General features: G+C 32.1%; 1 protein-coding gene across 3 annotated transcripts in view; it reads right to left on the bottom strand.

Annotated features, from left to right (window-relative positions):
• LOC118192193 (nuclear factor related to kappa-B-binding protein) overlaps nucleotides 1-26,086 on the bottom strand; it is a 226,920-nt gene that overhangs the window by 12,595 nt on the left and 188,239 nt on the right. For 2 of the 3 annotated variants that reach the window (XM_035363095.2, XM_035363094.2), the window contains exon 21: nucleotides 16,573-16,722. In XM_035363095.2, the coding sequence (XP_035218986.2) occupies nucleotides 16,573-16,722 (150 nt within the window). Of the gene's footprint in view, nucleotides 1-15,424; nucleotides 16,313-16,572; nucleotides 16,723-26,086 lie in introns of those variants that run through there. The other variant, XM_085809707.1, reaches the window with a different exon arrangement.

The raw sequence follows: 26,086 nt of genomic DNA, 5'->3' as shown, positions 1-26,086 counted from the left end.
GCCGGCTTTAGAAGGTTTAGATCACGTAACCACATATAACATTATTCAGCCAGTCCATTATAGATGCAACGGATATAAAAGATAAATTTTATTGGTTGACTTTGTCAGTTTACGACATTGTGCGGAAGGAAAATATTCTTTTGAAGCTCCCAGATATCGGCATTCATTCTAACATGCTTCAATGGTAGTATGGTCTTCTGAATAATCAGCTTTCCAGGGTTAGGTACAGCAATTACGATTCAAAATACAGAGCTCTGAAAACAGGTCTTCTACAGGGAGCAGTCTCTAACTGCTTTCTGTTTAATATTTATATTAATAATCTGGCAAATGAACTGAAATCAGTTAATGACATTAAATGTCTTCTTCATGCTGATGATCTCAAGGAGGTTAGAATAGAAGGAGGGAGGGTTCATGGTTTCCTCTACTGTCGGGGAATGAAACTCTACCGAACAAGCGGCGTCCATGTTTGCAACTTCAAAACATTGCATTACGGTAGTGAAACGTATGTGCTTCTAAGCTGTTCCGTGCATGTATTTTTCAGTAAAAATATGTTAAATTTATAATGAAATGCTTTGCTATTGTTAGTTTTTTGTTTTAAAGTTATAAAGATGATATTCGTAATTTACTATATACAGAAAATCATTAAGAAATAGTTCGAAATCTAAATGCATGTGCATAACATTAAAGACATTAAAAATGATGTTTCTGCATATTTCACGATTTTGTTTAGGTTTTATTAGCGACCTGTTGGGAGTACTTTCCAATTTTTCTTTTAAGAGGTGATATTTCTGATTTATTCACAATATTATCATAATTAATTAAAGAATTATTTCATATACAAAATTTAAGAGATAGGAAAGAAAGTTATTTTAGTATGCTTAAATACTTCAGCTTTAAGTTGTAATACACTAAAACAGAAATTCAAATATTATTTTTATTGGCTATAGCAGTTGTTGTAATAGCTAATTTCAGGAGACTTGTACTTGATGCAAATAGTATTTCATTTTTTAAAGCATTTATTGGCATGAAATTAAATAATTTAAATAATTCCTAATTTCAATTAAAAATACATTGTAACTTTTATCCATTTATCAGTTTTTAGAAGTATTTTAGGGTAGGGGAAGATTGTTTTTGTGGAAACCGGAGAAAAGTGTTAATTTTGATTAAACTACAGTATATGAAATAACTTCATGGAATTAGAAAATTTAAAATGCTAAACAAGTAGAGATAAAAATAAACAGCAAATAGATTTGCATATACATGTCAAAAGCGACAGCTCATTAAGGGATGGTGGATTTAAATGGTTGCTCAACTCAGTGCATCTCCAAGTTAAAATTAAAAACTTATTTATAAATTATTATTTAAAAATTATATTCTGACTTATTTCTAATACTTTCCTGATCAGAAAATTTCTACGCATAATGGAAAAATGTCTTGTCTGATATTAAATAAAAAATGCAACAGTGGAAAAAATATCTTCATATTTTATATTTATGAATCTCAAAGAAATTGTCTTGAATTAAGCTGAATTACAGAAATATACCTATATAAATTTTTGCATACATCTTTCAACATGTTCAATTGTGTAAATATTTTACTTACTTTTATTGCTATACTACCAAAAATTTGTGAGTTTATGCAAAAAAATTTTAACAACAGAACAGTTTATCTTCATCAAATGCAGAAATTATATTCATAACAGTTCACAAAACTTAAAAATGAACAATAATTAATACATAAAGAAAAGCATTGCTTTATTTAACACCTTTACAGTTCATAAAAATAGTAACAATTGATTTCTTATTTTTCATGAAACACAAAACAAATTACCTAAAACGTTCAAATTATACAGTTTAAATCCTAGCCTATATCATTGTATATTAAGGAACGAAGATGCCAGCTATAAACAGAAACATTAAAATATATTTAACATATTTTGATTATTATCAAGTCCTTTTTTTCACATCTGGAAAGAAAACAATATGACATTGTGATATTTTTAACATAGTTACCAAATTACATAAAAAAAGAAAATCATTACTTACGTATGAAAAGTAATCCCAGGAATCTTTATCGAAAATCTATTTGTGCTTCCATATGCAACGCAAGCTGACTTGCTTCAGAAAGAACAGAATAAAAGGTTGCAATTCCTTGCACACATCATAGCGATAATAGTAACATGGCCGCCAAGCTTCACCATTTGTTGAACCTTCCCTCCTTCTATTCTAACCTCCTTGGATGATCTGGTCATGTGGACAGTGTCACCCCAAAACACTGCTGAGTATAGTATCAACTAAATTCTGAATAAAGCGCTAATAACCATAGAAAGCTGGACCCAATTAAACAACAAGAAAGTAAATCTTGATAAGACGTTGAATCTTCTTCAATCACCCACAAACTCTTCCTGGCATGACTTTTTTTACAAAAGGCATTTAATCCCAACTACTGAAAATTTTAAAAATTTGCGTGTAACCCTTAAGAGAAACCTTTACTGGTGATCACATGTGGACGGTATAATACGTTGAGCTTTGAGTGTTGAGAATGGATAAATTACCAATCTACTTTCTCCTTAGAATTTTATTACGCACTTATTCTTCTAAAACTCAAGAAAATTATTTTGTTACATCTGTTACCAGATTTCCTTTGTGGCTACCTGAAGGTATAGTAATTATGTGACAATCCTTCCACTTTTTGATTAATCTCTTTGTCGTCCGTAAAGCATCTAGCACGTTCATGGAGGTAAGAAAGGAAGGAGTGGCCAACCAGCACTAGAAGTGAAGCACTGCTTTGAAGCTTCGGTCACCAGATGGGGTGTTCTTTGTTTACATTCAGAAGCTTGCTTGACAGTGTTCTGATAGTATTTCGACACACAACAGTTCCATACAAATCGAAAAAGGGACACTTTTGCATGAACGAAACATTCATGGTGTGATGGATTTGTATAGTTTAGTGTCATTTACGCAAAAATCACACCTTGGTTATTTTTCGATAACTAACAACAGCGATTTTGATTATGAATTTGTTTTATAAAATTCAAAGCTGTTGAACTACAAAAATATAGATTTTAACAAAAATGTTATGCTTAAAGAATGAAAAATACCTTACAGTACCTTTAAAATTGTATACGTCTTTCAATACCCTTGATAGAGTATTCGCTACTTTTATTTAATGTTCCAAATGCTAAAATGTTTTAAATAAAATAACATTTTTTCACATCCATATACTATTGTAACATGTACCTTTTAAAATTTTTTAGAGGAGAGGCTTTACTGCTGCTCATTTTGAACTCATCGTTTTAATTTTATATATCTGAAAAATAATCACTTTGGGCTTACACGTTTTACTTATTTGGGTTAATTAAAAATAAAATCCTTATTTTATTCCCTTTCAGAAATGTTCAGAGAAAGTTAAGTACTATTTAAAGTATTACGCTAATTTCTAATAATTCTCTAATTTAAAATGAACCGAATAGAGCATTAATTATAAATTGACTTATATTTTTCGATTTAAAAAATGCCACAGAAGCCAAAAAATCATGTCATATTTAAGAAAGTATTTTAGGAAGAAGCTCTATAAATAGAAAACAAATAATGCATAATTTTAATATTAATAATACAATAAACTTTGATCTTAATTTTTGTACCTTAACAGAAAGAAATCGAATTACCTTTTTTTTTTCTAACGTAATTAACGAAAACTTGTGAAAATATTTAATTCAAATTAAACCATTCTGAGAAAACTGTTCTGTGAAAAGTATAGCATTTAATTCTATTCAGAATGAAATGTTGTTTAAAAATATGTTGTTTTCATATACTTAGGACTCGGAAGTGTAGTAGAAAAAGAAAATATATACATTTATATGTATATTTATGACGTAATTACAAAATATTTACATCCGATTGCGTCAAAACCCATTGAACTTAATGGTAAATGACCCAATGTTTTGCTCACCACGTAGGGATCGCCAGTGCTTCAGAGCAGGGAACGGGAGAAACCTGTTTAGGGCCACTCCATCTTACTTCCTACTTCCATGAGCGCGTTCAAGTGAAACTTCCGCAGGGTGGTCGTAACACGCCTCAAGCTTTCTTCTACATTTTAAAACTTTTAAATGTTTAAAATGCTTTCTAAATGTTTACTTGTTTGAGTTTTTTATTTTGTTTGTTCTAATACCTCCTAGAGGGTAGCACTAATCAGACATTCTATTTCTAATTGAATTTGCCCCGGGTTTTATGAATATTTGTGCCATCTTACATAAGATACAAGACAGTGAGAGATGGCTTCAACGTCTACTCAGCAGAAAAAGAGAAAAAATGAGATTGTGAATTGGAAAGAGAAGAAGGATATACGTTTGATGAGTAAGGTTAATAACTCGATGATTGATGTTGGAACACGGAAGAGAACTGTAAAAAAAAAACCAATAATTGTAAAAGATTATAACAACGAAATGGGAGAAGTGGACCGCCTGAATCAGATGTTATCAAATTATCCTGCCGTTAGAAATAAGCAGAGATATTATTATTTTCCCATTATGCTTTATTTCCTTATAATTTTACTTAATATTCATTGACAGTCATCCACTACGAAAGTCATATATGGAAAGTTATGACGTACAGAGGAAAAAAAAAAAAAATTACACGCTACAAAAAGCAGATGGCCGCTGGGGGGGGGGGAATTTTCACCGACAGTAGAGAACGGCGAAAGGGTTAATAATATACAACTAATAATCAAAACATGCAATGAAGTTCTCAAGCCAAAATAATAATTCAGTTTAAAAGTTTATTCCAGAAATCTCGAAAGTAACATAATAGTCCTTCTGCTTCTTGTCACAACAGTTTTTTGTTTCATTGGCAAGGCAGAAAGTGATGGTTCAGGGAAAGAAAGTTTTCATTCTTCTTTTGGATCCTCTTCAACTGATGAAGTGGAAGAGATCTGATTATATCTTATTATGTTGATCTGAAGATTCAACTGATGATGAAGATATCTCCAGGACAAAAATTTTCATAATAGGTCATACTACCTCTCCATAAGCTGTTTTAACTTGAATTTCTTTTCAGCAGTTATTTCCTTTTCATTTTCAATTGAATTTGAAGGAGCCCACTTATCTTCAGCCACTACCAACCAACGTGATCCCTCCCACCATTTGTATTCTATTTGTTGGCAGAACATCTTATTGGATCAAAAACCTTATGTACAACAGATAGCAAATTCAACCTGGTGACTGGGAATTCTTCTAATCCTATATTTCGAACATCCCAACGTACAGTACAAAGTCTGAAATCCGGAATCGTAGACACTTCGACGATTCCGGATTTTCTGGATATGAGATCATCAGTTCAAATCTAGTAAGATGGCATGTAGAAATTATAAAATTAAAAGTATGAAATCATGATTTATGAAATAATGAAGTATTTATGATCTAAAGGGTATCAAAATTTACAAAAAAAAGCTTAATATTTATTTGTTTACTTTAATAACCCTTTGTGGTTCAGTGTTCCACTACATGGAACACCCAACTTGAATCGCTTCTGAAACTGTTAAATTCAACCATAAATGGATAAAAATGCCTTTATAATATACTTCGAACTCTTTTTAAATATTAGATAGCAGTATATCACAAAGAGATCCAGAATTTTCATTTATGATGTGTTATTAAAATCCACTTTTTTTCTAGTAAGTTTCTATATTTTTTTTTTTTTGTGATACAAAAAAATTTGTTTTCGCAAAAAAATTTCCGTATAATTTTGATGGCTGTACTCTATATTGTTTGTTATATATTTTTTTACATTTTACATACAAAAAGCATGTGCAGAATCATTGAATAAAACGGGGTGTTCCATTAGCGGGAACACTGTGCCTTTAGCGATCTCATGCTGTTACGCATTAGAACATCTGTCTTAGGAGAAAACATCTGTTGTATATGTTTTCTATTTCCGTTGTTTTGGAGGGGAATGAATTCAAACAAAGCAGTTAGAGGGGTGAGGTGTGATTTGCGTTATGAAAGCCCTAATATGGGTATGTTGAAACTTTTGTGAGTAGTTTTCAGGTAGGAATTTTATCAGTAGTTTGAGTCATCTTTATTTAGGGAAGCTGCGCGAATTTTTTCCTGTCGCTTTTTAACCTCATTCGCGTTTATTTACAATAAATGTGTAGATATTTTTTGTGTATGTATATCATAGCTTATTTTTCTTTATTTTTAATATTAATTGCAGTTAATTTTTTATTATTAATTTTCCATAAATGGCAAGGAGAGGTCTAACTCTTTCCGAAGCGCTAAAATTGCTTCATGAATTACCCTCTGATTCTGAATTAGAGCATGAAGATAGAGCAATACTGAGATATACGTTCCTGAAACACTTGTGTAATCCGATGATGATATGTCAGATGAAACTCATTTACTTGATGAGAAGGTTGACAATCCATCTCACCCAAGCCCCTCTACACAGCTTAAAGTTTTTACTTGGGATTCTAAACATATTGCTGCACGGAACAGAAGCCACACAAAACAATATTTATGTTCAAAGTCTGCACAGTTGGTTTGTGCTTCTATCAAAAAGATGTGACATGATTTGAAAATTTCACGAAGCTATGAAATCAAAAAATTTGTAAATATTTTTGTATATATTTTTGTATATAGGACTTGTGTACATACATATATTTATCTCATTATACATACATATATATATTCAAGAAAGTCGTGTATATGCAGAAAACCACGTATAAAGCTATAATACAGTGTTTTTTCATTACTATACATAAGATTCTGCTCATTTCCGTGCTTCACTGCAATGCTCGCTTAGTTGCACTTTTAAGAGCTCTGGCGGCGCAGTATTCCACATCATGGAACACCCACAGAATTGATAAGGTAAGTGCAATTTTTACAAAATTGTACCTGTATACTCTTTTAGGCCTAGATAGACTGCATACAAATTTTCTTGTTGAAATACCGACTTTAAAGTATAGTGCACCATAAAGGGTTAAACATTTTTTCAACGTAAGTTGTTACAGTTGCTTCATTTTTTGGGCTAATACGTTCTCTTTAATTCTGAAGACAGACCTAATCTCTTGTTCAGTTACATTGTTGAAGTCCTGCAACTGCTGTTTCAAGAATTCCGACTAACTTGTCAATCGAAATTTTCTCGTTTTCAATAACTTCTTTGTCACTTTCTTCACTATCGGTAGCGGCATTTTGTGGATCTGGAATCATACTACATTCATTAACTGATTGATGATTGAAAAGCATTGTCATCATAATGAAAAACTTCTTTTATATAATCTTAATTTATTACCGCTTCTCCACATTTCCGTTCAAAATCCGTTAATTGGAAAATTTCACCTTTGTTTTGTGATATCCAAAAAAACCTTTAAAATTAGCGGCTATCATCATCAAATTTAGCTATCCTTTACTATACATATTTGGCTATGCAGCATGAGCTTGGTGAGTAATGACAAGTTGTTTTGTTAAATTTTATCTTGCTTCTATTGTGCACTGAGACAATTTTAAGCCTGAATTGTATTAGCTTAGTTATTTTTTATACTTATGTCTATTTCTTGCACATGCTTAAGGCTTATCAGAGTTCTGAATAAATAAATTCCCACATATACTTAAGCATTATTGAGGGCTGACACTAGATATCTTATTGCGTGATGCAGTCTCTGTGGGTCCTAAATTCTGCAACTCGGTGCGACCATATGAGCCCTGGTGCTGGTCCTGGGTTTATGTGACTAACAAATCAGTTATTCTTAATTCAAATAGCCCTTAATATAATCTTTGGGTCTATGAGTATCATCAATAAAATCTATTTTTAGCATATGGAAAGAAACTTTTGGTAAAACTTAAATACGTAATCAGCACCAGGTGCAACGTCAACATAAAAGGTTAGCATACTCCTTTATTATTCAATTACTAACACACACAAAAAAAATTGTTTAGGCATCGCTGCATGAGTCATTACTCAAGTTGTCATGTTTTGATAAACATGCGGTGATGAAAGGAAAGTATAAAAAATAATGATTCACCAGGTTGGCGTCAGATCAACGATGTATCTATGTGGAATATTTCGGCTTGAGATGTGTGCCCAAGCAGATACGCAGCAATGGAGCCAAATTACTGATCGTACAAATTTATGCTAAAATGATTGTTTCTTCAATAACAAGATATTTTATTTAGTGCAGAAGTTAAATTAAGAATCAAGACTCCCCAGATGTTTTAGTATGCGTGGAGGGGGGAATAAAATACGCATGCACAAAGTCTACAAGAGAACATTGTTAGTGGTTTTGAGGTCCGGATTTTAGATCAATCCAGATAATGGACGTCTGCATTTCACACTTTGTACTGTAGAAGATCTTGCTGTTTATTCCACAACAGTCCTATTACTTTTAAAGGTTCAGATTCATTATAAATCAATCTTATCATATATGTAAGTAATAGGTACACAGCTCTTAAAAGCAGGTTGTTCATAAAACAACTGTCTAATGAACTTGCGCTTGGACAACTTGCTCAATGAAGTCTGAAGACAACTGGCATGGCAGTGCACTTGCAACAAAAATTTAAGTGATGTGCTTCTAAACAAAAACAACCTGAAAATTACAATAAGCCACAGATACCTGTAAAAAGACTTAAATGTGAAACATGCTATTTGGAGACTCATAAGAGAAGATTAAGCTAATATGAGTGCAAAAAGTGTCACACAGCAATCTGCCTCTCCTGCTGTTTCCATGAGTTCTCCCTGCTATAAGAGAGAAGTAGAAGGACAGATATCTTCTAATGAATCGTAAAAATGCGAGATTATACCTATATTCTAGTTTTAACTAAATTTAAATCTATAATTAGTCTTGTACAACATATTTATAAAAGTTGTTTTACAAAATTTGTTTAATATAAATATACGTTTGCTTTTAAGACTATAAAAATTGTTTTACAATCCCTTAATTATTTTTATAACTTGTGGAACTTTAATAATAATGGATAGCATTTGATTTTTGTAAGAAAAAACTTTTTATGTATAAAAAGGTTTAGTAAATCAAGAAGTACCTCTCAGGTTCAATGCGTTCAAACTTGTTCCGAAACATATTGCGCCCGACAGAGTATTAATATGGTTTTAATCATAGAAAAGGGAATAAAAGGTGGAGTATCACAATGTTATAATAGATATGCAAAAGGAAATAATAAATATATGAAAGATTATAATAAAGAATATAACTATTTAATGTATTTAGATGCTAATAGTTTATATGGCTGGGTTACGGATTCAATATTAAGCTTACGGTGGATTTAAATGGGTTATAATTAAAGTTCCACTTTGAAATTGTCATAAAAGGTAAACTACTGAACCAAATGTTATCAAACTTGGTAATCATGTAAAGGAGGTCATGGGAATTTATTTTCTGGAAAAAAAAAATTTGCAAAAACTCACCACCAGGGGGAAAATGTATGCAGTATTGCTAAACGAAATAAGACATGAAGATATCAGTTTAAAATGTGTTTAATGATTTCTGAAATGTGCTACAAAGCATGTTCAATGTGACTTCCACCATTTTCTGAAAGCACGTTAAATCATATCACAGCATTCTCAACAGCAGTTCTTAGTATATTAGGAGAAACATTATGGACATGTTGATGTATTGCATCTTTGAATTCTGCTAATTATTAGATTATTTGCACAAATCATTTGCTTCTTCATGTCATAAGCCAATAACAAGCCATTGCGGTTTTGCATAACCCCACAAACAGTTTCGTTTTAGTAATTAAAAACATTTTCAACCGATATCTTCCTTTAGGGCTGAATCCAGGCTTCAAAAATCATATATTAGCGATTTGTAAGAAAACAATTTAAAGAATAGGCACACTTTTGCAAGTGATTTGCGATCTCCAATTTTCTAATCGCGAATTTGCGGTTTTCATGGACAGTGATGGCACACTTGACTTTTATTGCCTTCAAATAGTAATTTTGTTTAGGTCAATGTTTCTTAAAGGTATACAACATGTTAAAACAGTGTAACCAACATATTGCATACAGGATCACTTTCCCTCCTTGGTGGTGAGTTTTTGAAATTTTTTTCCTGTGGAAAGTAAATTCCCATGACCTTCTTTGAATTACCAAGTTTGATAACATTTGGTCCAGTAGTTTTCATTTTAACACCATTTTAAAGTGGAACTTTAACTATAACCACCCTGTATATTAGAAAATATGGATAAAAATCCAATAAAAGGATATATACTAAATATTGATTTAGATGATTTAGAATATCCAAAAGAATTACATGATTATTATTCAAATTCACCTTTAGAAACAGACAAGAAAATTCCCGATGGTTCTGAAGAAGAAAAATTAACAACTTTATAAGATAAAACGAATTATACAGAGTGTTTCGAAACTCATGGGCAAACATTTAAGGGGTGATAAAGATGCATATTAGACATGCCTTCACGAGTAAAGGTGTATTCATCTGTGAATAACACATGTGCACTGAAATCAGGCTCTGCTGCTAGCTGCTGCAAAAACCAATGCCCAAACTTGACACGTGGTGCGTAATCTGCTGGTATCAAGGCTTGCATTTTCTGTACATGGCAGGGGTGTAGTCCTTTGTCCTGTAATACTCGACAAACAACTGAGTGTGGAACGCTTCTGGCATAGCAAACCTCTTGCATGGTAATATTCAGACTATCTTCCACTCTTTGCAGAATGTTTTCTACAACTTGTACCCTCCTGCCAAGCCCTGTATCATGAGAGCTGGCGAGAGGCACCGATGCAATTGCTCAAACATTTTTTGGTCTAGCTCGTGCCTTCACGAGAACACTGCCTGTATACTCTTTCGGCTTCTAGAGTATTCCCATTTACAAGACCATATATAAAATGTATGCCCGCATTTTCCTGATTACTGTACATCAACATGCCTTCTGAAATGCACATTAGAAATGATGATGTGTAAGAAAACGCATGCTTTATGTTTTCCATTACAGCGCCGTCTAGCGGTTCACCTCATGCTCTGCGCCCTAATATTGTATTATGAAAATTGTTTGTTTAGATGTTTTCTATCGCTCCTTAAATTTTTGCCCATGAGTTTCAAAACACCCCATGTTATACATTATGAAAATTCAGAACAGTATTTAGATATGGAATTAAAATTTTAAAAAAGTACATAAAAATATTAGATAATCAGACTGGTTAAAAAATATAGAGATTTAAATACTAAAATGAGGAAAGAAGCTGTTAATGATTTTGAGAAATTAATGAATAATGCACCATATGGAAAATCTACTGAAAATGCCAGAAACAGAATGGATATAAAATTATGTACCAGTTATGATCAAGTTGAAAAATTAATTGCTAAACCAAATTTTAAAGGTAGAATAATGTTTAGTGAAACCCTAGTAGCTGCTCGTATGAATAAAACAGAAGTAAAATTTAATAAACCAATTCATGAATCATGTATGTATGTTACATGTATGTGTGACGTACCAAAATAATTAATGTATGATTTTTCATTATATTGTCATAAAATCTAAAGACCCTTCATTACTTTATATAGATGTGGGTAGTTTTATATATATATTAAAACAGATAATTTTTGTGAAGATATAAAAGGTATGCTTAATTATTTTGATACATCAAATTATCCTAAAGAAAATAGATATATCTTTAAAAATTAAAAAAAAAAAAAAATATTGGGTAAAATGAAAGATGAAAACAAGGGTAAAATATTTATTCAATTTACTGGATTAAGATAAAAAATGTATGCTAATAAAACTGAATATGAAATAATTAAAGGGATCAGGAAATGTGTAGTTGAAACTAGAATTACATTCAAAGATTATAAGAGCTGTTTATTCAATAAAAATGAGCAATACAGAACCATGAATCCTACTAGAAATAAGAAATGTGATTTATATTCAACAAGTAAATAAATTAGCTTTATATCAAAAAAGCTGACAAAATATTTATATTAGAAGATGGAATTCATACACAAGCATTACATCATTACAAAAATGTTTTTAAAAAATAACTGTAAATAAATGGACATTAATTGGGTATCTCTATTTGGATATTGTAACTTACCATAAACACTTTTAGAATCATTTCAAGATAAAGTTCATTAGGAATTAATATCTAGGTATCAGAAATTATCAGAAGAATTTATTGAAAAATCTCAAGATAAGGTTGATTGGATTTTTATTTCAAAATATCAAAAATTATAAGAATTTATTGAAAAGCTTCAAGATAAGGTTTATTGCGATGATACTTCTAAAATACGAAAATTACCAGAAAATTTTATTGAAAAATTTCAAGAAATTTATTTTCAGATATTAAGAATTAACAGAATTTATTGAAAAATGTCAATATAAATTTGACTGGAAATGTATTTCTAGATATCAAGATCTATTAGATGAATTTACGGAAAAATTTCAAGTTAAATTGAAAAGTTTAAGGAAATTGTACCTTTGGGATATTCTTTTGGTTTTCTAAAAAATAACTTTAAGTAAATGGAAGAATCCTTAAATGATATAAGAGCTTTGAATTTTAAAAATAGTGAAAAAATTTACTATCTTTTTAAAGAAATTTTATATGAAAAATTTAATTCAGATGCTTCTGAAAAAGGATTAGGAGAAAAATTTCAAGGAATTATTGAATTAATTAAAAGGGAAGAAAATGAAGATATTAAACTGAAACAGTTAGGGATTTTATATTATATTCGAAAGAATTTAAGTGGTTGCAGCAAAAGTTTTCTGCCAAAAGCATTCTTAATAAAGTTTTGGGAGGGGAAACCTGGAAGTACTACCGTTAGTGAAAGGAATAATCACTGACCAAATCTATGATTTTCTGCCAATGTTTTGATAGTTTTTCAAAGCCAGAAAGCCCAGAAACTTGATGGCCACGAGTCCAGAAACAGATCAACCTCATTTCGGAGTCCTGTGCAGAATGGAAGATAGCACCAGCAAGATGTAGCTGCAGGTGTGAAAAAAGGTAGAAGTCTGAAGGAGCAATGTCCAGGGTTATACAGAGGGTGTGGCAACAGATCCCATTCAAGTCTGTACAGAATCCAGCCGATAAAAGCAGACACATGTAGTTTTGCACTACATTGATGGAACATTACCTTTTTGCACTAGAACTCAGTTCAATCTTTTTCCTTGATAGCAGTGTCAAGGTGGACTAGCATCTCATTGTACACCTTACTATCGAGGGTTTTACCTTTCTCCAGATACTCTTAATGGATAATACCAGAGCAATCCCATCAGATACAAAGTATGATCTTTTTTGTTGCCAAATTGCGCTTTGCGACGCTGCCGACAGGCCCACTGGGTGCAGACCAATCCCCTTTTTGGCGTGTGTTGTTGAAGTAAATCCACTTTTCATCATAAGTGATGATCCAGTCCAGAATTTTGGCCTTGCATTGATATTGGAGCAGATTAGCACAGGCCCGAACAGCTCTGTCCTCATCTGCTCTAGTCAACTCATGTGACACACAGTTACTGAACTTGCATGCCAAGTTTATGCGATGAATATTGCAACCAACGGACATGACACTAATGTCTAACTCCATAAAAAGCTCTTGAGTGGTTGCATACTTATCTTTTTCCACAAGGTCTCACAGGCAAGCCTCATCAACATCAGTAGGCTGGCCAGAGCGCTCTGCTTCTTGAATATCACTGTCCTTGTTTTTGAACATTCGGTGCAAAACCTTCACAGTGTTATATGCTACAACATTAGTACCTAAAGCTGACTTTTTGTAACAAAACTGGAAGTAAATGAAAATTCTAATCTGATAGCGTGATAGTTCCGTTTCAGACACCTTGTACTTAATGATGACAATATGTTTTTACAAATTTCACAACACAGTGTTCTAAAGCAAGTATCTTTCTTTCAATTGCCAAATATCACTTGACATAACATGATTAAACATGGCAACTCAAACTGTTTGCGCAGACAATAATTGCAGAGGCAGGAAACTTTCGTTAAATCCCAATATATGTTGGTGGAATTATCATTTTATAAAAGCCTCTAGCAGAAATGCTTTGCCTTGAAAAAATGTTTCCCAATAAATGGATGAAATCAATAGTCTCATGTATTATCCTAAAACTGAAAGATTTAGAGCCTGGGAGATATAATCTGACCTTATTGAGAAAAACTGAAACTAAATATGGAGATTTATTTATTGCAAAAACAGAATAAAATGATGAAGAAAAAGAGCATTTTTTTAAAAGAAGTCATGGAAAACTTTCTGACTATGCAATCAAGAAAATTAATAAGGGAAATTACATATTCAACTGTAAAGGTAGGACTGATGCAGAATATTGGTCTGAATTAGTAAAAGAATCTTAAAATGTATAATTGAAATTTGAGTCATGTTTATCCGTCATTTTAAAAATATATATTTTTATATCATTTTTATTCTAAAAACTTTGCATTTTTTCACATCTTTAGCAACAACAACAACAACAAGTTTTTGTATTTTTCATTTTTGTATCTATAAAACACACATTTTATGCCAAAGATTTTTTTCAGTTTTTAGGCTTAAATATTAAATGTTTTGATGCAGAAATTAAAGCTAATAAATATACATTTGAAATCTGTTTAATTTAAACCTGATCTTCAAAAAAGTTATCTCTTTTGCCGGTTTGCAGGCTACAATCTTGGCTCATAACTCCCATGCAGTAATGATTTCTTTCAAGTGGAAGGAGTGAAAACTCAAACTTCTGGTTGGAAGATTACTTGCCAATGAATTCCTAGCCATTGCAATGTTCTAAAAAAACCAGACAACTAATTTTTTAGTCAAAAAACAGCTGCTGAATGAAATAGCTGCCTTTCAAAGGCAAAAAGCCTTTGAACTAAAGCTTATACTCAATAGTATGTAGATACAGAAATTTTTCAAAGCTCAACATGGTATGGTTTCTACACATTACAGAATATCTTTCTTTCTCCCATTCCAATTTGCTTATTCTATGCTTTTTTTTTTATTTCTAACTTTAGACTTTACTGGTCAAGATTTTCCCTCAAACTTACAACAATCTAGCGGGGTTAACTTTCCTTGAAGACATTTAAATTCATTTGAAGAACAAAGAGAAGACAAGATGTACTACTCTCTATAACAAGTATCATTCTGACACGACAGGTTTTGCTCTAAGACCATGACCATCAATATTTTTAATCTATGGTTAATCTTTGTTGAACTATAAAAGGCATATTACTGATATGATTATATGCTGATATAGATGTTTCACATCCCTCCTACCTCTATTCATGTTTCTAAATCTTAACTCATCTCTCCCTACTTCTTAAACTGTAAGTTCTTAAATCTGAGGAACAGAAATTGAAATCAAATGATTTCAGTTACACTAGTATTGATATGTACAACTATGCTATGCCCAGGAAATTTCATATTATATAATATTAATTTGTTACTGGCAAGGAAATTAATAGCATTACCTAAACCCAGCTTGAGGTTTTGCAAGCACCACTTGCCACAAAGAGGGTGAATCTGAAAAAGTGGGCAAAACTTTACAAAGCGATACAATGCAGTTATGCGGCAACATTCGTCACAGAACGTATAGTTGGAACGGACGCAGTGAAAAGCTAAAAGGTAGATTTTCACTGTCACATTTAAAGAATTAACAGACATATGAGAGGAGATACTTCAGAAAACATTTTACTAGCAGGAATGTAATTGATGCAGATGCTCAAAGAAATTGCTTGAAAGACATTCTGCCACTGTAATGCAGGCTTCACACCTGCACGACAGGGACTGACGCACATTTGCAAAGACACTAGGCATTTTCCAACTATTGCCGGCAACAATGGCAATCCTGGCGACTAGATCCACATTGGTTTCAATAGGGCAATCATAGATTAGGCTTTTCGTATGGCCCCACACGAAAAAGTCCAAATAAAGAGATCCAGTGATCTTGGTGGCCAAGCCATGGGACCACCTTGACAAATCCATCGTCATGGAAATTTTGTGGTTTGTATAACCAGCCATCATCTCACAATTCATGAAAAAAAAATCTTTGGGTGTGATTGACTGTTGGATATAAAACTGAACCTTTTTATACCATTTACAACATGACCTAGAGGCTCGCCTTTCGCGTTCTGCCCAGACTTCGTATGATGAATATTGCTCATATAGCTGCGTTCTATCACCCTGCAAAGTGTTGACCACTCTTTAGATTCATGTTGTATTCTTTATACTCCCCACACTAAATCTCATTGGTATTTGCAGAAATTTCACATTTTGGAACTTGCACATTTTCTTTACAGATATCAGGGCATCTTATTAGCCACACATCTCTGAAATCCTATAAGTTGTATGTTCCAAGCCCCTAAAACCAAACCAATAATTAAAAAAAAAAGATGCTTCTAATGGCATAAACATTATGTATTTTAGCAATATAATTCATTCCTTGAGAATACCTTTTAGCTTCTTCCAAGCATCAAACTAATTTTTAAATGATAGTATATTCAAAGCTTCTCAATACTATTAGTACAGTTGGAATAACCATACAACTAAATTCTTTCTCTGATCTTTATATTTTGACCAGCATCAAAGCAAATGAAATAAAGAAAGCATGAGTATCATTACCTGTGTTCTTGGACTTGATCCACCACGAGGACTTTGGACAGATGTTCCAGAAGTTATGACTGGTGGTATATCAACATTTAGGAGAGCAGCATTATCTGCACTTGATGTAGCATGTGCTGATGTCAGAGCACGTGTAATTTCTTTGCTTTTCTATATTAAACAAAAAGAATTGTGACATAAAATCATGTTACAATATGTTCATAGGTTTTTAATAATGCATTAAAAAGTAATTTAATAACAGAAATTCTACACAGAAAATGCTGAAAACATATGATAATATGTTAAACTGTTATGAAGAATGCTTGTTCAATGAATTATAGTGAAGCATACGAAAACTATCTACCCAAGGAAAGGGATATTGTTGTGGAGACCACAGTCATGTTACACAAGGGGGAAAAACAAAAATATGCTCATGAGACCAGCCCACTGACGTAGTATCTAAAGCCAAATTACAAGAGTGCAACTCTTGAAAAAATATGTTAAATGTTCACTTTGCTCACAAATATTTCAAAAGCTATTATCGATTCCAAACTCTGGTTTATAGCTTTTGACCAACAATCAGTAACTGAATATTTAATATGGCCTCAGTTACTTTTACAAATAAAAACAAAATACTGATTTACAATTTTAATTAGGAAAACTATCAAGCACTTTTCCAATTACAAAATTCTGCAGATGACACGAATTGTTTTTGAAATCACAGTCGTGAGATGCAATGTCTAAAACAGCTGGTGTATTTTGCAGTGGGTGTTTTATGAAAAATCTAATTCGTTCCATGTGGGTGGTTTATGAAAAATCTAATTCTTAGCAACTTTAAAATATCACAATTTTATGCCATTGGCACAGCTACTATTTTATTACCTAGCTCTACCCATGGAATCATAATGAGATATGTACTCTTACAGTCTTGATTCTGGGACACAGAATACATAAATTAAGTTCCTATTTGTCGTCTTTCTGGGTTGGCAGTATAATGGATAAGTTACATTTTATTGACATCAAATATCCTCTAAATCCTGCAAAGTTTGTGAGAAACAGCTTGCCCAGAACTGAGTGAGGTTAACAAGTCTTCAGGCCAAAGTTTTAACCCACAGATGTAGCACTCTCTTGGTCAAACGAAAGCCGTTGAATGCTGGTAGTTTGACCTGGATTTGAAGTCAGGTTGAATGGTTGGCTGCATGGTTGGTGTTCTAAATGCATACTGAGAATATGAGGCAGTTTCTTTATAAACTTCTCTGTGTAGCACCCCTTCCCTTAGATAGGCAGCCCTCATGTCTTTGATTTTATTACATAACCTAACATAACCATGTACCATTTGTCCAATATTGAGGACTCCATCTAATTTGTAAGGCCTCCATAGCTGACTTACTTGCAAGGGGCAGATGCATATCTTACTGGTCATCGTAGCTTTAAATACATGTTTGGTGTGATTTTGCTAGTTGAACATATTGTTGATAATTGCCTCAGTGATCATACTGTTAGGTGCTTGAAAGCAGAAACGTGAAACAAATATTTAGAGTAGCAAATTTATCATGGCCTTAAAACTAATTTCATGTCACACCATTTATCCAAGCCATCAAAAATATGATGGACTTCAAAAAATGGTAATGGCACATGTGTAGCCATTATCATATATCAATATAAGTGTGACACCTCATTGTCTAAGAAGTAAAAATGCCAAGAAGGAAAATATATGATCCAAGTTCTGAAAACAATAAAATGAACAAAACTGGTTACTTATTACAAGAAGCCTAAATGACTTCATGATTGGCTTCAAAAGTATTTCTTCAACTGACATGTTAGAATATAAGTAACAGCTTTCCTTTTCCCTTATTCTTTGTTATTAGTAATGGAGAGTAAAGCAACATTACTTTTGGACGATGCAATTTCCAAAACATAATACAAAATTTGAAAGTCAGATGAAATTAAAGTCATATTTCGCATTTGCTGATTCAAAATTCATGGTTCAGAATGACAAAAAGTGATTTTTGGCAAGCTTTGAAAGGAAAATGAAGTGCCAATAATCTGTAGTATAGTCAAAATATACTAGAAACAAAAACTTACATTTTTGAAAGATTTCAAGGTTAAGAACATGGATCTTGCACAAGACCTTTGTCATTCCTGACAAATCTTTAAGATGCATAATTGCCAATTTCAGCAAAAAATAAATTTAAATAACAACGTAAGAAATGTGATATGAAGGAATGGTTGGTGTTACAACATTTTAGAAATGCACAGAGAAAATTAATGCATGTGGTCACCATTAATGAAATGTAAGCTTTAGAGTGATTTCCGTGCTGTGTATTAGACTGTCCAGGTATTTCTGCAGTAACAATGAATAGCATCTTGATGTTCCTACAGAATGTTAGATGAGGTTGGACTGATATCAGTCAGCATCCTAATATGTGCTGCATGTTCTAGCAGATTTAAATCTGGAGAAAATATGAGTCACTTCATCTAATGGATTCATTCACCTTCAAAATATTCAGTTACTAGCACACGACAATGGAGATTAGCATTGAGAGAAAATTATTATTACCAATTACATCCCTAAACAACTTGACATAAGGATCCTGAACATTATCTTTATAAATTTCAGCAAGCATACTTGCTTTGTAAAAATGTGAAAGTTAATGTGGTCATTCAAAATGATGCCTGCTCATACCATGATTTTGTGATCATTGTACTGAAACCTTTCTTGGATGTTTTCAGGTTTATTAAATATGCTTTGTTCCCTCCAGACTGAAACATCTAGTCTCCAGATCTATTTTTAAAATTACAGTTTTATTTATCACTCAAATAAAATTCTTCTTACTGTACTAGTGAAGATTATTATGATTACTTATTTCGATTTTAGTTTACTTCTAAAACCAATCAATAACTATAAAGGGAAAGACTGGACACATTCTGTCTGGGGGGGGACTCAGTTGCATTAAACAAAAGTTTCAAATTTGCATCATAGGAACAAAATTTCCTGAATACAAAACAGGATAAACAAAGCATTTTATTCATATTTAGAGGGACCAATGAAACCAGAAAAAGTTTTGAAAAATGTAAACAAGATATTGCTCAAGTAGCGTTGATGGCCTACCCTAATTCGGATTACCCTCTGGCACTTCTCACAGATGCATCCGATTTGGCTATTGGGTCAGTTATTCAACAAAAAGAACCAAATGGATGGAAACCTATTGCATTTTTTTCAAAAAAGCTTAATGATGCCCAGAAAAATTATAGCGCTTACGATCGCGAGCTTTTGGGTACATATTTATCCGTTAAACACTTTAAACATTTACTTGAAGGCCGCGATTTTACTATTTATACGGATCATAAGCCCTTAACGTTTGCTTTTAAGCAGAATCATAACAAAGCATCTCCCAGACAACTCAGACAGTTACAATATATCTCACAATTCTCTACTAACCTATGCCATATAAGTGGTCAAAACAATGTGGTTGCAGACAGCCTATCTAGTATTGAGGACATCGATTCACCTGTTGTTGATTTTGACATGATAGCAGATGCACAAATTAATGATGATGAACTGCAACAATTGAAATTACATTCCAAATCATTGCACATTAAACAGCACCAATTACCATCAGGAAAACTCTTATATTGCGATACCTCTACTTCTAATATCAGACCATTCATACCTCAAACTTTTCGGATGAAAATATTTAATGCAATTCATGGTTTAGCTCACCCTGGAATCCGAAGTACTGTAAAAGAAATTACTAAAAGATTCATTTGGCCGGATATATAAAAAGATGTTAAACAGTGGGCTCAAACTTGTATCAATTGTCAGAAAAATAAACTAACTAAACATACAAAATCAGAATATTCTCAATATCAAGCACCAGATGAAAGATTTAGTGTCCACATTGAAGTCCTTACTGATTCATTAGACCACATTGATTTAATTGGGCCTTATTCACCTTCTAATGGATACACTTACTGTTTGACGTGTATTGATCGGTTTACCTCTTGGATGGATTGGATGGAAGTGGTACCGTTATCAAATATCACAGCAGAAAATATAGCAAGAGCCTTTTATGAACATTGGATAACACGATTTGGTGTACCTTCTTGTGTTATTACCGACAGAGGAACTCCATTCATTTCGGAACTGTTTCGAAATTTGGCTTCGCTATGTGGAGTAAAAGTAAACCACACAACTTCTTACCATCCTCAGAGTAATGGGAAAATTGAACGTCTACACCATACTTTAAAAGCAGCTATTAGATGTCATAATTCTCTTCATTGGACAGAAACATTACCAACAGTTCTTATGGGTTTGCGAGCTGCTCTACATGAGGACTGTAAGTATACAATAGCTGAAATGGTTTATGGCAAAACTATTAAATTACCTGGCGAATTCTTTGAAGAATCAAACATGCCAATATCTAATGATAATTTTGTAAGTAATCTTCGAAATCAGATGGCCCTTTTAAAGCCTTATCAATCCAAATCCAAATGTAAACAAAAGATTTTCATCCCAAAAGATTTGTACACATGCTCGCACGTGTTTCTGCGGGTTGACAGAGTAAAAAAACCTTTGGAGCCCTTTTTGGTACTGCAAAGAACCCCGAAATATTTTCTTCTATCAATTAAAAATAAACAAGTTAGTATCTCTGTGGATAGGTTAAAACCAGCTTATGTGTTACAGAACTTTAGTCTCCAACTTCAAAAAGTGATCATACATCTGTGCCAAGTCAGCAAACATCAGTGCCAAGTCAGCAACTAGAACAACCTAAAAAATTAACACAATGTGGAAGACAAGTAAAACTTCCAGTTCGTTTCAATGACGTTATTGACTCTTCTTGAACTTATAACTCTTTCATATTAATTTAAAACTTAATTATGGTTTTTTTGTGTACATAATTTCAGTTTATATATTTGTATCAGTGTTATTTGTATAGATATTTGTATCTTCTCTCCCACCATGTTTTCAGAGTAACGTAACTTTGTTACTGGTAGGGGAGTGATGTAGGCAACAATTATTATTGGTCATAATAACTACAACTACATCTACTAAATAATGACTACTACTTTCACTTCACCTTTAGTTTCAGTTTAGTTTCAGAAGGTTGTCATGCCATAAAATCAGTAAGGAGTTAGTGAGGGTTACAAAGAATAATAAAGATGTTATATATGGAAAATACTGATTCTTGCTTTTTGATTTTGCTATTTAAATTATTATAAAAAGAACTTAGCAAGCAACCACATGTTTTTCCAAGCTGTGATTTCTCGTGAGCAACTGCAGTGAGCGGTATTTACAAATTCAAGTACATTCAAGGTTTAATTTTTCAGGTGCCTTCTTGGCCAAAAGCACAGATCTATTTAGTCATGTGAAATTCAAATTAATCATGTAGTTTTGTTCTGTGTTATGTTTTTCACGAGTTACTGAATGCCAGTATTCATAGAACAGGTAATGTATTTATTGTATCATTAATAGTGTATTATTCTTTAAAGGAAAAACCCTTGGAGTTTAATGAATAGTTAACTAAGTGTAATTTTTGACAATGATTATGTTACACTCTTAACTTTAAGTTTCTGGTATTGATCAAAATTATTTATTGTAATTTTATTTTTTATATATATTGTTAATAATTTGGTTAAGTTTAAAACTTTTGTCATCTATGTCTGCACAGTACATAATCTTAGGGTGTTTCTATTGCGATATTTATTTCTGCTAAATGTTTTCTATAACTTTAAACTTTGCTTTTCCATCAAAATGTATTAATTACATGGAAAATGCAAAAATTATCATTAATTTTCTTCAAACATTTCCTTCCATGAGAATCTGCTCCATTACTTAACAAAAGGATGTAAATATGGAATTATGGTTCTTGAAAAATATAGATGCAGCTCTGAAAATTCTCTGAATCATGAAATGTGGCTTCCCAGCATGCGGAAGTTCAGCCACCCCTGATATATACTGTATTACGGAGTCTAATGAAGGAGGTGAAACTGGTATTACCATTTTTCCCAAAAGTGGTCCACTTCGTGTCGCATTATTTATAGAGGGTGCTGCAATCACCAGTGGTTTGTCTTGTCGTAGTATTTGACATAAGCAGCAATATCGAAAATATTGATTTGATATAATTTCCATTATGAATAAGTCTTATAATACAACCTGTTTCGTCCCTGGATGCAACACTGGTTATAGAACTGTTATGCAAAAGAATAAAAGCTTGGGAATGAAAAATCCAAGTAGATTTAGAGTTCCAAAGGTAAGCAACATTTATATCATGCCTCATCACAGTCAGATGAATGTATATAACTTTACAGAATGCCTGGATTGTTAGTAAATAAAAGGATATTTAAAAAGCAATAAATTAGAAATTAGTTAAATATTTTGCCTAACTTATGTGCATCTGCATTTCGTGCATGAAAGCAGGCAATTGTGAAATTTTAGAGTTAAATATATTTCTGAAATTATACAGGAATGATAGAGAATTTGCCTTTTTATTTCATTTATTTCTATTTTATTTTAGGTTTTTATAATACATGTAAATGAACACTATGCTGCTTAAAATTAACTTTACTTGCATGGTTGAGTGAAAACATAACAAACAGATACGTGTAATGAAAAATTGATTTTCCATGAGATAAATTCAGCATATTAAATAAGTTATTCATATTAATCATAATCATGCCACCTAATCACATAAATGAATGGCTATTAAAAATTAAGATTTAAATCTTGGTACAGTGCAGGGTGAGAACAGTGCATGTGTAGATGCATGCTTGGTACAGTGCATGTGTAGAATTAAATTTTAATCATTAAATATTAAATTTGCATCATGTAAAAAAATTCAGAGTAAATTGCAATTAACTGGGTTTTTTTAAATAGTTTTCCTAATGAGTCTGAACCATTATATAATTATATAGACATGTACACATTCAGCAGCAGTACTTTCTAAGCCATAAACAAAAAGAAAGGGTTTGGTTTGCTTTATTTAATTACACCAAACAACTAGCATGCTATCTGCCAAAGGGCATGATTCCTTCATTTCTAAGGGAAACTAGCTTGTATATATGTTTCACATGGGAAAACGAGGAAAATGGCCATGCAGCTAGCCTGTTGCCGGGATTCAAACCTAGGACCGAACTGGCAGCATTCAATGACTTTTGCTGCTCAGCTGCTTGTGGGAAAGAACAAGGCGCTTGCAAATTGAAGACAGATTTAACAAAGGAGTCACTCTAGCTACTCTTCTATAGCTCACCCCTGTGTGTAACAATATAAAACAATACTGTTAAGATCGTTTCAGGATTATTTATATAATTACTGTTACATTTTTATTAAATTTTTGTTATTTATTTGAACTTGTTTCTTTCACTGCGGGTCTTTAATCAATGAAAAAAGATATTAAATTGAGAATAAGAAAGTTAAGTAATTACTGCAAGATAAAACGGACTTTAGTTTTACATAGGTAATGATATTTTTTTAAATACCGCAGCAAGTATACATTAGGTATTCAGATATTAAACTGGTAGTTTTGCAACAAATGTAATTAGACTCTATTAGTAAATAATCAGTTCAATAAATGAAAATAAAAATTGGGGATCTTTTCCAGTAAAGGATAACACATAAAAAACATTTTTATCAAAAAAGCTACATGAACCAATTTGAAACTTAACAGCGCGAAAATATCATCTCATTATAACTGGGATAAAATTTTTCTAAACATAATTCATCTTTTAGGCTATTGAATGGGATAGAATGATTTACTTTGAAAACTTATTAACTACACTTAATTTCGGGGAAGAGGGAGAGAACCCCAATATTGTAGGTAATATATAATTAGCTTAATGTCTGCATACATATCCTTTGGAGGAAAAGAGTTTGGCACATGTACTTTTAAAATACAAAAGATCTGCATTATTTTTTAGTCAAAATACTGCATTTATTGGTTAGAAGTTAGTTCAAGCAGGACAAAATTAAAGATAGATTGAATTAGTTTCAATATATTTTTTACTCTTTATATTTAATTATGAATAATAAGCACGTGTTCAGAATACTTAACTGAACCAAATCTGAATTCTATTTAAAAATCTTGTCAAATCAATTTGAAACATAATTCAGATCTTCTTAAATAGCAAAGATATGGAAATTTTTAAAGAGGAAACAATAAAAATATCAAAATCAAAACTGACATCTGATTTATAAAAAAGAATAATTCATTATGACAGTAAAGAAAATTTACTGACTGAAGCAAAAAATTCTAATTCACTAAAATTTCGCCACAGTTTATATCAAGCTGTGTATCTAAGCATTTTACAAAATGAGAGATGCGAAGAACATATTCTTATTAAATTTAACATATATACAGTACGTATTATTACTAGTAATATGATTATTTTTCTAAGGGAGGTGACTGAAAAATATCTTCAGATTAATAATTCATAAAAAGTACTACAAGCCTTACAGCACGAAAGCTGTAAATTAATTTTATAATTTGAGAAACAAAATACAATCATTAGTGAGCAGAATATTATAACGTTAATAATAATGCAATCCATCGCATAAAAAAATAAACATTCCTTCATCCATTAAGAAGCATAGCCACCTGTCGACTCGATAAATGTTTACATTTGGAACTGCTCAGATGCAACAGCAGCACCATTGAGTGATCGCAACATTTTTGGACCCATTTTTCTAGTAGGCAGCTTCACCTACTTCATTATACTCTGTGTACTGTACATATATGTTCACTGTTCATCCATCCGCAGCTACAACTGCTGTTTTTAGAAATAACCTGAATACTTTTCTTCTTTATTCTAGAGCACGGGTTCTCAACTAGGAGAGAATTTCCCCCTTGGAGGAATTTCATACTTTCAAATGGAGTAATGTGTTCAAAGTTTTATTTAGCTGTTCAGTATTTATAGTTTTAGCCCATAAACAAAAATTACTTCTATTCAAGTTTTCGTATTTATCAACTTTTTTAATACTTTCTGCTGCTTAGTTAATTAAACATGTTAAGAAATAAATGCATGCATATTTTTCATGTTTTGGAAAGGAGGCAGGGATAAACCTCTAGCAGTGCAAAAAGAAGTTCATGTGGCATAAAAAGTTTGAGAACCCCTATTCTAGAAATTAGATCTTAACCCGTTTGTAACAGGTTATCATACGTGCATCAGCAGCAAATGTTATCTCACAGCTGGGCATGTCATATATGAATCCCCATTTAAATGCACTCTGTGGAAGGCATATCACATGACTTTTTAGACAGAATGTTTAATTAGTATTTTTTGTTGCTTCTAGATGTAGCTGTGTGTCTGTTATAGTGTAATTTATCAAAAGTTAAGTATGCTGACCTTCAATTCTTCGCAATATTACATTTTGGTATTTTGTTTCAAAATTCGTAAGCTATGAGCAATATATATAAACAGCTGGCTTTTTAACTGCATCATGAACAAATGCATGTGCTCTCAATACTTTGCAATACATATTTGTTTATTGCTCTTAGATTTCTTCTAGGATTGAGGATTTTTTTTATTGTAGCTTTTT

This window comes from Stegodyphus dumicola, chromosome X2 (assembly GCF_044657685.1).
Source record: "Stegodyphus dumicola isolate Sdum_Otavi_A_Nest chromosome X2, ASM4465768v1".
Classification (NCBI taxonomy): domain Eukaryota; kingdom Metazoa; phylum Arthropoda; class Arachnida; order Araneae; family Eresidae; genus Stegodyphus; species Stegodyphus dumicola.
This window is presented reverse-complemented; position numbering and strand designations above follow the sequence as displayed.